At 23.6% G+C, this 12371-nt stretch overlaps 1 protein-coding gene across 4 annotated transcripts; it reads left to right on the forward strand.

The window, feature by feature from the left end:
- Window positions 1-364: 364 nt before the first annotated feature.
- Window positions 365-9505, forward strand: LOC129607832 (5'-AMP-activated serine/threonine-protein kinase catalytic subunit alpha). Of its 4 annotated transcripts, none has more exons than XM_055519028.1 (11): window positions 365-451; window positions 1091-1464; window positions 4482-4632; window positions 5145-5562; window positions 6324-6655; window positions 6714-7912; window positions 8002-8362; window positions 8456-8683; window positions 8815-8944; window positions 9017-9138; window positions 9208-9505. In XM_055519028.1, exons 3-11 carry the CDS (start codon window positions 4493-4495, stop codon window positions 9353-9355), a joined length of 3078 nt encoding a protein of 1025 aa, XP_055375003.1. In that variant the 5' UTR covers window positions 365-451; window positions 1091-1464; window positions 4482-4492; the 3' UTR covers window positions 9356-9505. The 4 variants fall into 4 exon arrangements, with proteins under 4 accessions (XP_055375003.1, XP_055375000.1, XP_055375004.1 ...); XM_055519025.1 differs by having other exon boundaries at window positions 395-451; window positions 1103-1464; XM_055519029.1 differs by having other exon boundaries at window positions 405-451; window positions 1220-1464.
- Window positions 9506-12371: the final 2866 nt, after the last annotated feature.

The raw sequence follows: 12371 nt of genomic DNA on the forward strand, positions 1-12371 counted from the left end.
TTTCAAAGCACAAATAATCGTCTGTGAAATAAATATAATTTAATTATTTTTTGATTCAGTTTTTTTCGAAGTCAGCCGCATTTTTTTTTGCGAATAAGATTTTCAGAATTTTATTTATGATATCAAAATGAATATATTTTAGCAATAAATTTGTGGCAACACTAAGAGTGTTAAATTGTCATAATTCAGTGAAGAAAATAAACTTCAAAATGAATTTTTAAGTTCACTTTGACGTTCATTAATAAAAGAACGTGAATTTGTGATTGATTTTCAGAATTTAATAAATGAGTTTAAAATAAATATATTTTAGCTTTAAATTTGTGGCAATGCTAAGATTGTCGAATTGTCATAATTCAATGAAGAAAACAAACTTCAAAATGAATTTTTAGGTTCACTTTGACGTTGGTTAATAAAAGAATGTGAATTGGTGATTTTCGTTTTTAAAAAGAAAGTAAAAATAATTCATAAAATAATAAATATTATAGATATTAAAATTATTTAATTAAATATAGTTTTATGATTAATTATTTTTTTTTCGTATATTAAATAAACAAATTAATAGAAATATTTTTAGTAGTTCAATAAAATATGTGCAACTTCGTTTATATATACATACCTATAAATTATATTTAGATACGAAAATAATTGTATATACATAATATACAATCATACAATTTGCACAATATACATCTACTTTTCATAATATATATGTATATTTTTTGTATTACATATATATCTAAATAAAATATATATTATTATCTTAAAATTTTTTATATGTATGTTTAAATTGAGTACGATAATAGAACTTAAAATTTTATAAATTTAAAACTGAATTTCTGATCGATACAATTATATTTATATATACATTTTATATTTTATTAGTTATATCTATTTAAAATATTTCAAATTTAATTATGTAATATATTTTAAAGCGCTGGTTGAACAAATATATAATATATAAATTATTTTTTACATACATATTTATTTTCAAATTTAAGTATTATTTTACTGGAAGAACATTCTTTTTGACATTATTTTTTTCTTTCCGATGAAGAAAAGAACAACCATATTTAAGTTATTTTTTAATCAGAATTTTATTTAGGATGTCTGCAAAATTAAAAATTAAGGAAAATCAAAAACAAAAAAAAATTTATATATAAATTGTATAAAAAAAAAAAATTTCATCAAATATACACCTATATTTTACTTTCATAAACAGAAAAGTGATCTAATTGTTAAACATAGTAGGGATAAATTCCTACGTATAACCAAACTATACGTACATGTAAATTGTGTTGGCGTTAAAAAATAAGATTTCACTGTTGCTTTCATGCTTAAAAGATTATTAAAATATGCAGTTGTGTTAATTTATTATAGAAAAAAAAAAGAGTTAAAATTTATATTGAAAAACTTAAATTTATAGCTGATTTAAAACCAATATACAATAAGCTAACATTTTTTTAGGTGAGTATCAATGTAAATTTAAATTTTCCATTTAATTTTGTTTTTAGATTTTTTTGATTTTTCTCTGTAACCGCATGGATTTGGAAGAACGTTAAATTTAATGTCTCTCTTTGTATTTAACAAATTTTATTCATACATGTGCATGGAATTTTGTAGGCGTTGCAAATGGTAGTTTATTTTTTGTTTTCTTTTATTGAATTTTTATTTGAATTTCGCGCATATTAGTAGTTTATATGTACTTTTGTTTTTTTAAAAGTTTTATTCTCTTTTTTTTCGAAAGTTTCCATTAAAATAATATTTCAAAATTATAATTTTTTTATTATACAATATTGTATAACTACCTACTTACCAATGTATTTCTGAAAGTTTTTTTTCAACAGAAAAAAAAAACAAGAATTCTGCAAAATAAATCCTTGACCTCTTTGTTGAATTTATAGTTAAAATAGGTAAATAGGTAAGAAACTATGTATACCCATATGCAGCCCGTAAATAGGATTTTTAGTAGGTAATTATAACACAAGTCTTGGTACCTATTATTTACGTATTTTTATGAAAATATAATGAAAATGTCTTAAAAAATTGATTATTTTAGTAAGTAGTATCAATAAATCAAAAATTTAAAAAAAATGTTTAATTTTCTGTTGTCCTATCAATCATCACACCCTTTCTTCTTTTACATGTTTTTGAACTCAATTTTTATTGATCAATTGATTCAACATTGTCAGGTGTGATATCCGGCTGAAAAAAATTCAAGCTGCAAAAAAAAATTTAAATCTAGTGTAAAAATTTTTATACATATCTTATCTGAATATTAAGAAATTTATTGATGTTTATATATGTATATTGTAAGTGTATAAATATGTATGCATTTAAATACTTATATACCATAATTCTATATTGAGCTTGAAAATTTAACTAAATATGTATAATACTTATACCTACCCATTTTTTACAGTTGATGAATAATTTAATTAATAAACACAAAATTATGGTTTAAATGTGACAAATACTTAAATACCTACATTGTTTCAGATAAGAATCTTTATTTGTTTTTCTTTGTAAAAATACTTACTCATGTAAATCTACACTTATGTAGGTAGGTAAATAGATAATATTTTCTTCTTACTAAAAATTTATTTGTAAATTTGCATGTTATACAAATCAATTTTATTTATAATGGAATTAAATACTGAAAAATCAAAATTCGGCTCTGAAATTGACTGGAATTTAAACATAAAGTGGAATTAAACTAATGTTTTTTAAGGAAACACTTTTCCCCTTGAACAATATATCTAGGTAAATAGTACATATTTCAAAATTTTTTAAAAAAACAACGATTGTCTACCATTATTTCAATAATATAACATAACAATACATACTTTATGTACATATTATAAAAAAATTGTTGTATATTTTTCGAAGAAATTAAAAATTACAAAAAACATTACTTAATGGTCAAATTTAACGCTAAATTGCTTAAGCTAAAATAACCATTATATTGCGCTTGTTAAGATATTTACCGTTAACTTTTGGCTTCAATTGAAAGCTGGAAAAGATTGCAGTTTCAGTAATAAAGGGTATCAAAAATTAAAGAAAGAAAATTGATTTAATTCATATAACGATTAGTTTCAGTGGCCATTTTATGATTGTAATACTTGTACGAACAGAAATTTTAAAAACTTTTTAGTTAATTAATAAAAAAACAATTCATTATAGTTCTATTATGACTCTTTATACTAATAATATTATTTTTTTAATAGGTAGGTAATAAGTATATATAACAACTTTTAAAAAATTTCTCAAAATTACATTAAGGATCTAATACTTAATATATAAAAGTTCAATAAATTGTATCTGCGATAGATACTAAGTAATTTGTTTGTATTTAGATAAGTAAATGAATTTTCGCAATAAGACATTTCAAAAGTTATTTATATAAAACTCACAAGCAAAAAAAAATCATAAAATACTACTTACCTATATCAAATTTGATATTTTAACTAATCACTGTATTTTGCTATTTCAGTTTTTAAGTCTATACTAATTCAAAAATAAAAGATGCTTAAAATTCATTCTTTAATTTATCGTAAACGTATGTGGCCGCACGCAAAAAACAAAAAATTCTTCTTTCGTTTTTTTCTTATTTCTTTTGGCACAATAATATTATATATAAATAATAAAACGAAAAATGAAACTATTTTTTCTATTTTGTTAACAAAAACAGATGTTTCCTTCATATTAAAACAAAAAGTATTAACCCGGAATTTTTAATAATAAAAATAACTTTTCGGAAGAATGATAATTAAGAGGAATATTAATAAAAAAAAAAAAACACAATGTTTGTTTCTTCTTCTTTTAAAAAAATACATTTGTGCAGATTTAATAAAAAATCAATTTACTTATTTTCAAAAATCTGAATATTACTATTGGTTTTAAGTAGCATATTTCAAAAATCTTGTTCATATTGCAATGACTCTGTTTAAATATTTCAATTTACTTAAGTGTACATTCATGTGTACTTCAATATACAAGAGTGTAACAAAATAAATTATGTATGCTTTCATTTAGTAATTATCCAAATTTGAATAAAATTCGAAAATATTTGAATGTCATTTTTTTTTAAACTTATAAACAGAATAATATCAAATATAGTTGATAATTTAATGCAAGCAATAAGTATAGACAATTCTTTTTTTAGATTTATTCAATATGTATATTAATGTTAGATTATGGTATTGAATATGATGATATACATATATATAATTATAAAAAAAAATATTGTTGATCACCCTTGAGAAATGAAAAATTATGTTTAGAATTTAGATTCATGCTTATAAGTATGGATAAGCATTAATGTACAATTTCTGTTTATTTTTTCTTTTAAAAATTTTCATTAAAATTTTATTGGGTTATTTCATGTTTATATTGCCTCAATAAAAAATACATGTTTATTATTTGTTTTCTTTTTTTCTTTTTGCTGTTTTTTTATAATTCTTCTTTATTTTTTATATTTGTAGCCCAAAAAAAAATGGTTGTTGACGAAGCAAATATGGCTAGTTCATTACATCCTTCTGGTGTTCCCCAAAATCAAATTGATAACATTATGAGTGGTGTTAGTAATACTGGAAATGTTAAGATGAACAATCATAGAAAAAAGTTACGACAAAGGTAAAGTTTTAGCTTAATATTATAATTTTTTGAATAGTACCATAAATCTATTAAAGTACATCATTTAAGAATATGTGCTAACATTTTTCCGAAGTAATTGTAACCAGAAAAATAAAATTAATATCTGTTGTTGGAATGAAAATGATTTGGTTTATTTAAGCCATTTAAAACAATTATAAATATTTTAATGATTAATTTAGAGATGAATTTTTTCAATATGCTTAACAAAAAAAGAACAATCCAAGACTCAAACTTGAATACTTATGATTTTTTTATATATTTATAATATATTTTTTTAGTTACATTTTAAAAAACCATGGAAATATCTTTTTTATTGCCAAATTAATAGCAAAATTTTTTATTCTTTCATTCTATTGCATAAAATAATAGGAAAATAAAAGTTTTCTTTACAAATAGCAATTATCTTATAGTACATAAGTGTTATGAAATAAGATATTATTCTTAATAATAAGTTATATATGAAATGATATAAATTTTCTTTTTTATTTTAGATTCGATATTATAAAAAAATTAGGTCAAGGAACTTATGGTAAAGTTCAGTTGGGTATAAACAAAGAAACTGGTCAAGAAGTTGCAATAAAAACGATCAAAAAATGTAAAATTGAACAAGAAGCTGATTTAATTAGAATTCGAAGAGAAGTTCAAATTATGAGTTCAGTTCAACATCCAAATATTATACATATATATGAGGTTTTTGAAAATAGAGAAAAAATGGTTTTAGTTATGGAGTTTGCTGCAGGCGGTGAGCTATACGATTATTTATCTGAAAGAAAAGTTCTAACTGAAGATGAAGCCAGACGAATTTTCAGACAAATAGCAACAGCTGTATATTACTGTCATAAACATAAAATATGTCACAGAGATTTAAAATTAGAAAATATATTACTTGATGAAAACGGAAATGCCAAGGTAAATAAAATAACTAAATATAATTATCATTAAAACCAGTAATTTTCAATTAAATTTAACTACATATATATAAGTATTTATTATAATAAAATTGGATGTTTTTGTTAAGGATTTAAAATATTTTTATTATACAGTATCTTTGATAATTTTTTTGTTTTGCATTTTATTTTTCTTTGCTTTTGACTAACAACAATTACAATTTTGTTAATAGACTAGATAACCCCATTATTTTTGTGAGAACTATTTAGTTTTTTTTTAACATTGTTATGATTTTACATTTGGCTCTTGTGTCACTGAAAAAAGTTTTTTCTTAATTGTAATAAACCTAATAAAGTTAAGATGGCACAAAAAATATACCTATAATATAAAATTTTAACTTTGATAACTTTCGGCTTTTTTTGTAACACTAATTTAAAAAAGTATTATGATTTTAATAAATTGTTTTAAAAAATAACCCAAAACCAAAAAAAGAAATCTTAATATATTTTGATAAGGATCTAAACTGTTACTAATTAATTTAACTTTGTTCTATTATTCATTTTTTATGAATTGGCAATTTCGTAGTTTTTTAGCACATTTTTATTACTTATACATTTATATTGTTTAAAAGCAAAAAAAAACTTTTGATCAACAATTTGACAATGTAACTCCGTATACATTTATCAAGTCTATGGTCTAAAGAGCCGTGGTAATTGTGCAAAAAAAAATTGAGAACGTGAATATAAAAATTTTAATGAACACTGTTAAAATTATATTTACAGATCGCAGACTTTGGTCTTTCAAATCTTTTTGATAATCAAAAATGTTTAACAACATTTTGTGGTTCACCACTTTATGCCTCTCCCGAAATTGTTAAGGGTACACCATATGAGGGTCCCGAAGTTGATTGTTGGTCATTAGGTGTTTTGTTATATACTTTAGTTTATGGTTCAATGCCATTTGATGGTTCAAATTTTAAGAGATTAGTAAAACAAATCAGTCAAGGAGATTATTATGAACCTAAAAATCCTTCTAAAGCATCCAGTTTAATTAGGGAAATGTTAACTGTTTCTCCGCAGCAACGAGCAAATATAGAACAAATTTGTAATCATTGGTAAATTTATTTTGATGTTATTAATTGAAATAATTAAACATGTTTTTATATACTTTAGGTGGGTTAATACTGGTTATGATGAATCATGTTTAGAATTAGCTGAAGCATTGGCAAATCAAACTCCTGTAAGATTGGATGTTTTACTATCATTATCTCCTACAAATATAACAGCAGAACAATTAGTCGTACCTAGTGCAGAATCTTCTAAATCTTCTGATAAAGTTAACAGAAGTCTTTCTGTTGGAAACGTTCCAGAAATTGTGAACTCTGAAGCAGAGAGAAAAATACTTGAAATGGTTGCAACATGTGGCGAAGAAGCTCTTATGCCGTCACCAACTCGTACTATACCTAACATGACAGAAGTATTGCAAACGAAACGTAAATTATCTTCAACAGTTTCAACAGATCAAGTTAATCAAAGTTTAACCAAGAAAGAAAAACCATCTAAAGCATCTAGTGTATCTCTTAATAAAGAATATTTAGAAACCGGAGAAGTATTGGCTGAGGAAGAGCCTTGTCAAATGGAAACCTCTGATGCAAATGTTGAAACATCACAGAAAGTTGAAAACCAACAGGAAAATGATAATTTGGAGAATTCTAATATTCGAAACGATTCATTGTCGAAAACAAATTCAGCCAAAATCATAAAGAAATTTGTTAACAAGCACAAAACAGCGGACTTGGTTTCTGAATTATATAAGATTTCACCAGAAAAATTGGAAAGCAGTAACAATAGTACATACGGCCCAATGAGAAAAACAAGCTTACCTGAATTAAATAATGATAGACGATTATCAAAAACTTTAGAAGCTGCCGCGAAATTTGAAAACAGTTTCAGAAATAGTCAGAACAAAATAGCGATTAGACCGGAATCAGACACACTGAGAAAGATTGTAGAAAATAAACAAAATATGAACGACTTTATAAATTCAATAGATAAATTGAAAATTGAAAGAACAGATTCTCCAAATGAAGTTAACAAAAATATAGAATATGAACCCGTATTGCCAAAATCAAACATTGAATCACCTCCACCTTTACCAAAAACTTCGTTCAGTCCTCAGAATTCATTATCAAGTTTATCATTGTTAGAAGCGAAAAAATCTATGCAAAATTCAATTGCCTTATTAAATCAAGCAAAACAGGAGTCTGTAAGTTTATCTAGCTCTACCGATTTTGAAAACGAACGAGAAAGAAAATTACGAAATGCACGAGAAGTTATCGGTAACGCTATTTCTTCTCCAAAAATGTCACCAGGTAAATTTTAGAATTATAAAATAGTTAAACATGCTTAAAACTTGCGTACAATATTTTCGTTTTTATATAATTAATTAATTTAATTTTAGAAGTTCTAATCCATCAAGTTCCCATATGTGATGATATAAAAACATCAAAAGCAGAAATAACACTCAAATCAGCAACTCTTCCAAGACGAAAAACCGCTAAGGCAGAAATACAATTGAAAATGCAAAATCCACCACAACCTCCACTTATGGAACAACCAATGATGTACGCAACTGAAATGCAACATCAGTTACCAGATTTACGAAGTGCTCCTATAATGCAATCCTTTAATAGAAGCAATTCAATCAATAAATATCTTGCAAGAGCTTCCAGTGTGGGGCCCGTATCACCATCAACTGAATCCAATCGCTATCCATTTTCCACGAAAATGCAAAATTCCAAGAAATTAATAACCACTCCAAGGCAAGTTTTTAAGTCAGAAAAAAAAAACTTTTGCAAACTTCTCTTTTTGAAATTATATTTAACCAAAAAAATTTTATTTTACTATCTATCTAGGTATGAGTCCCAATCATCAAATGATTCATCAGTAGGAATAACCTCAGCAACTTCATCATCACAAGCCATTAGAAAGAGTCCAAGGGAGTTCATAATTCCAATAGCAATGGAAGGCGGTGGTTACATAACACCGAAGAATCTTAGTATGAGTGCAGCAAATACATCAAAAAGTAGTATACATTCTAATACAAACAGCTTTAATTCAGCTATCAGTTCGCGACATTTAAGGTTTATTTTTAATTTTGAATATTTCTATATTTTTTTTCTTATGAAAAATTCTTGCTTGAATATTATATGAATTTAGAATCAAGCAAAAAATATCAGAGCTAATAAGTTTAATCTTTTGAATTTTCTTATAGGAATTTCGAATCACAATTTTCCAAACCACAACCCCAATATAGCGATTCACAAAGTTCAGGGGAAGAAGATGATGATGATGGCTTTGAAATTTTAACAGCTGAGAATCTATTCTCAACACTCTTACAAAGGGTAATAATCATACATATATTTTAATTAATTATAGATTTAAAAACTTTTCTTTTCCGTTTTTAAAATTTTAAGGTGCGAGCATTAACTAATCGACTGAACATAAATAATGAATTAACAAATTATCAAAACTCAAGAATTTTAAGCAATATTAAACCTAGTAATCAACTTAGTTGGACTAGAGATCCAACTTCAAGGTATATTATTTTTAATTTATTTCATTTTTTATTGTTAGATTTTTTAATACTATTAATTTTAAAATTTAGGCTTCATTCATCAATTGGATCATCACCTTGGAAATATAGTATTTCAAGAAATTTTGGGCCTGAATTTGGATCAAGCCTTATGCGTCCAAGTGCAACATCTTTATCAGGCAGTGAATATCATCAAAAATATAAAAATAAATTTGTTTAGGTGGTATTGAATATGATAAAAGAAATTTTTAAAAAGAAAAACTTTAAAATGGTTTGTTTGTTTGTGTTTTTTCTTAATTATTTTTATTTAATATGTTCATATTCTCAATAAATATTTATGTATTTCATACATAGAGTGAAACTCGAAAAACTTCAGATAATTTTAATTATTAGACAATATTTTTCACTGCTTTAACAAAAACTAATAAAAATTTATTTTAAAAGTATATTTAATACGTGTTGTATTTCTGTTTTTTTTTTTTTTTTAATTTTGTTTTTCATAATATAAATATTATAATATAACGTATAGGAAAAATTAAATTTATATTCTGCATAAAATTATTAAAAGCGAAATTAACTTTCTCAAAGAGAATTTAAAAAAGTATTAACTAAACCTTTTTTTCTTGTTGTGTATAGATTTAATTTTAGCTTATTGGTTTTATTTTCTTACATTACCTTATGCCTTACTTTATATGGATCACCGAGAAATTTGAAATAAAATTTTTAATTCTTGGAACAATGTAGTAGCTCCAGTTTGTCAAATCTTCAATGTATTAATTATTTTTAATATTATTTTGTTAAACACAACATAAATTTAACTGACATTTAACAACATAAAGTTAACTGACTTTGAAAGTAACGTAGTTTTTATATAACAAGTTTTTTTTTTTCTTATAAAATAATGTACTTTAAGATTACATATAAAGTTAATTTAATTGAATATATGTAGTTAAAAAAAAAAATAGAAATAAAGATTTTCGTTTGAAAAAATTGCATATTCCAATGATACCGAATCCCAAATACTATTGTGTTTAGACTATTTTGATTCAAGTATTGTCACTAATTACAATTTATTCTAAGTTTATTTTCATATTGTGATAATAACAACTAGATTTTTATTTTTTTTTATACATAAACTAGTATAACTAGTTATCAAAAACTAGCATAAAAAAAGGAGCTTCTTTTAAGCTTGAAATTTGTTATAAAAGAACACAATAGAAATTAGTAAACTTTTTAACATGTTTTTTTTTTAAATTATTCAACCTATATTTAAATTATTCTATTGAAAATTTTGTTTTCGTTTTATTTAATTTGAGTTGATTTAAATTATTTTAAATTTAAGGATTTCTGTTCTTATTTAAAAATTATTAATTTGTTATTTATAATTAATTCGGTGATTTATTCATTATATAAATTTTACTTGATAGTTTTATATTATATAGGTACACGAAAAATAAGTAATTTGCTATAATATTTTCTCCCACTAAAACATATTGCTTAAAATTAGAATTATTTAGGACACCACGAAGAAGAAGTACGTTTAGGGCTTTACTGAATATTGAAAAATAACCATAAATAATGAAAAAAAAAATTTAAATAAGTTTGTAATAACTTTGATGAGATTAAGCTTAATAAGTAAAAACAGTGAACTTCTAAGATTGCAAATTGTTAGAAATTCATCCTTCTTTCTTTTACATAAAAAAAAACTTGTTTACTTAGTATACTATTATGTAATTTATTAACCTGTTTGAAAAATGGTTTTTGATTGATTTACTCACACTTTTTAATTTCAATATATTTTTGTTTAAGATTTGATTTTATATTTAATATTATTAACAATACCTTTCATGGCCTTTCCCATAGAATAAATATCAAAACTTTACAAGCCAAAATTTCCATTTCGAAACTAACAAAAATAACTTTATCCGAATCTGATAATTTTTAAGAGATGTAAGTTTTTAAAAAACTGATATAAATAATTCAAAAAAAAATATTAAATTTATTAAAACACTTAAGTATTCTTCTGTTCTGGAATAAAAAATTAATTTTTATATGGTAAGATCACAATTCCGTAATCCAATTACAAAAAAAAAAAAATTGTCACGTCTTGCAAAAAACGCTTTTAATCATGAACTGAATTTCAATAATCTTTAAGATTAGAATAACTTTTCAAACCATTTGGAAATCAACTGGAAAAAAAAAATTTTTTGTTGTACTATTAAGTCCCATTGCACTATAGGATATCAAAATTGAAGAATGCATTAAAATAACTAAATGAGATTTACTCGAGATTTTCTCATGCTGCTAAAACTAACGAAAGTAGAAACAAATCTTAATAAATCAATGAACATGAATAAAACCATTAAAAATTAATTTGATGAATAAGTAAGAAGAATTAATAAGCGTAATTCAGTAAGTAAGTACACATATGTAATACAAAATCAAATTATTAGAGAAACTAAAAACAGTCATTTATGGACATGCTTTAGGCAAAGTAAGTATCTGGCTTTTCTATATCGAAACCAAATGCGCATCAAAAATTAAAAACAATTTCGCAGTTTTTATACACTAGAACTTTCATACTTTCTTAATCTTTATTAAGAAAAAAATCTAATTTCAATAATTCTAAATTAAAATAAAGAATTAGATTAATAAGAAATTAATTCTAAACGTTATCAGATAATAATTATACCTTAAGATTTACAGTTTATTGAATAAAACAAGCTTTTTCCGTGGCTTTTATATTATTTTGTGTTAAAATCTAGTTGACAAAATGAAATGAATAAAAGCGGTTATTAAAAATGCAAATTTAACACCATAAAATCCACAAACACACATTGTATCTCTATAGCTATATCATTATAAGCACGTATCTATGTATTTATAAATAAAATTTTGATATTTTGTAAAAACTATAAATAATTATGGGGATTTGCAGATACAAGAAGACATACAAATGCTAGACATATTGAAGAAAAGGTCGAAAGTGCATTGATTTTGAAATTTATTTAATATTTGCGATCATTTGTTCTTTTGTTTTTTTATTGTAAATGCAATTTTGTACGCATACATTTAGAGATTCGGATATTAATAATTATACAACATATTTTGCGCTTAATACAATTATTCGATTTCATATTACTAATCAATTATTTATAACCTTAGTTGATTACAAATTTTTAGAATGCACATTGGCTCAAGAATTTTAATTTAAACCCCATATAGTTTTAAACAAA

This window comes from Condylostylus longicornis, unplaced genomic scaffold (genome assembly GCF_029603195.1).
Source record: "Condylostylus longicornis isolate FDR11 unplaced genomic scaffold, ASM2960319v2 ptg000030l, whole genome shotgun sequence".
Lineage (NCBI taxonomy): Eukaryota > Metazoa > Arthropoda > Insecta > Diptera > Dolichopodidae > Condylostylus > Condylostylus longicornis.

What these genes read in the sequence shown, in the direction of transcription:
- LOC129607832 (XM_055519028.1), top strand. Translation starts at nt 4,493, where the DNA reads ATGGTTGTTGACGAAGCAAATATGGCTAGTTCATTACATCCTTCTGGT. An exon ending in GAACAAATTTGTAATCATTG is followed by an intron (nt 6,656 to 6,713) that starts GTAAATTTATTT and finishes TATATACTTTAG; the next exon opens with GTGGGTTAATACTGGTTATG. An exon ending in TTCTCCAAAAATGTCACCAG is followed by an intron (nt 7,913 to 8,001) that starts GTAAATTTTAGA and finishes ATTTAATTTTAG; the next exon opens with AAGTTCTAATCCATCAAGTT.